The 920-nt window shown below is 51.1% G+C and overlaps 1 protein-coding gene across 1 annotated transcript in view; it reads left to right on the top strand.

The window, feature by feature from the left end:
* The first annotated feature begins 618 nt into the window (after positions 1–618).
* The window catches only part of ANKRD40 (ankyrin repeat domain 40), a 12,695-nt gene continuing 12,393 nt past the window's right edge, over positions 619–920 (top strand). Inside the window, exon 1 of the mRNA XM_075348002.1 lies at positions 619–920. This exon is cut by the window's right edge and continues 84 nt beyond it. Coding sequence (XP_075204117.1) covers positions 898–920 — 23 coding nt within the window. The 5' untranslated portion in view covers positions 619–897.

Here is a 920-nt window from a genome sequence, read left to right as displayed (position 1 = left end):
AGGAGACACCAAATATTCAGGAGGGGACACCAAATATTCAGGAGGAGACACCAAATATTCAGGAGGAGACACCAAATATTCAGGGGGAGACACCAAATATTCAGGAGGGGACACCAAATATTCAGGAGGAGACACCAAATATTCAGGAGGAGACACCAAATATTCAGGAGGAGACACCAAATATTCAGGAGGGGACACCAAGTATTCAGGGGGAGACACCAAATATTCAGGGGGAGACACCAAATATTCAGGAGGAGACACCAAATATTCAGGAGGAGACACCAAATATTCAGGAGGGGACACCAAATATTCAGGAGGAGACACCAAATATTCAGGAGGAGACACCAAATATTCAGGAGGGGACACCAAATATTCAGGAGGAGACACCAAATATTCAGGAGGAGACACCAAATATTCAGGGGGAGACACCAAATATTCAGGAGGGGACACCAAATATTCAGGAGGAGACACCAAATATTCAGGGGGAGACACCAAATATTCAGGGGTTGTGCAGTTGTGGGGAAACAATACACTGACACACCATTAGGGGGAGACTGTCTGTGAAGTGTATAGCCTGTGTAATATATAGTGTATTCTGTGTCACCTTTTCATCACCGTCACAGAGCGGAGGGATTCCGTCATCACTCCGGAACCATTGTACCTCGGAACCACAGTGTGGAGCCGCCGTTGTAACGCCGATCTTCGTCCCCCAGCGCTGCGGCTCGGGATATGCAAACAAGGGTCAAAATACCGAAATTGTCGTTTTCCTGTGAGCCGCATCCAGGGCTGCGGAGCCGGCGCCGCTCAGGGTCGTCAGAGTGCGCTGCCCCGAGGCCTGCAGCGTGCGGGCTCCGTGCGGCTCCGGCGCCCCCTGCATGACCGCCCCGTGTCACCTACATGGAAGAAAGACTCAGGGAAGC

The sequence above is a fragment of the Anomaloglossus baeobatrachus genome, chromosome 5 (genome assembly GCF_048569485.1).
Source record: "Anomaloglossus baeobatrachus isolate aAnoBae1 chromosome 5, aAnoBae1.hap1, whole genome shotgun sequence".
Lineage (NCBI taxonomy): Eukaryota > Metazoa > Chordata > Amphibia > Anura > Aromobatidae > Anomaloglossus > Anomaloglossus baeobatrachus.
The sequence above is the reverse complement of the archived record's forward strand: the minus strand, read 5'-3'. Positions and strand labels throughout refer to the sequence as shown.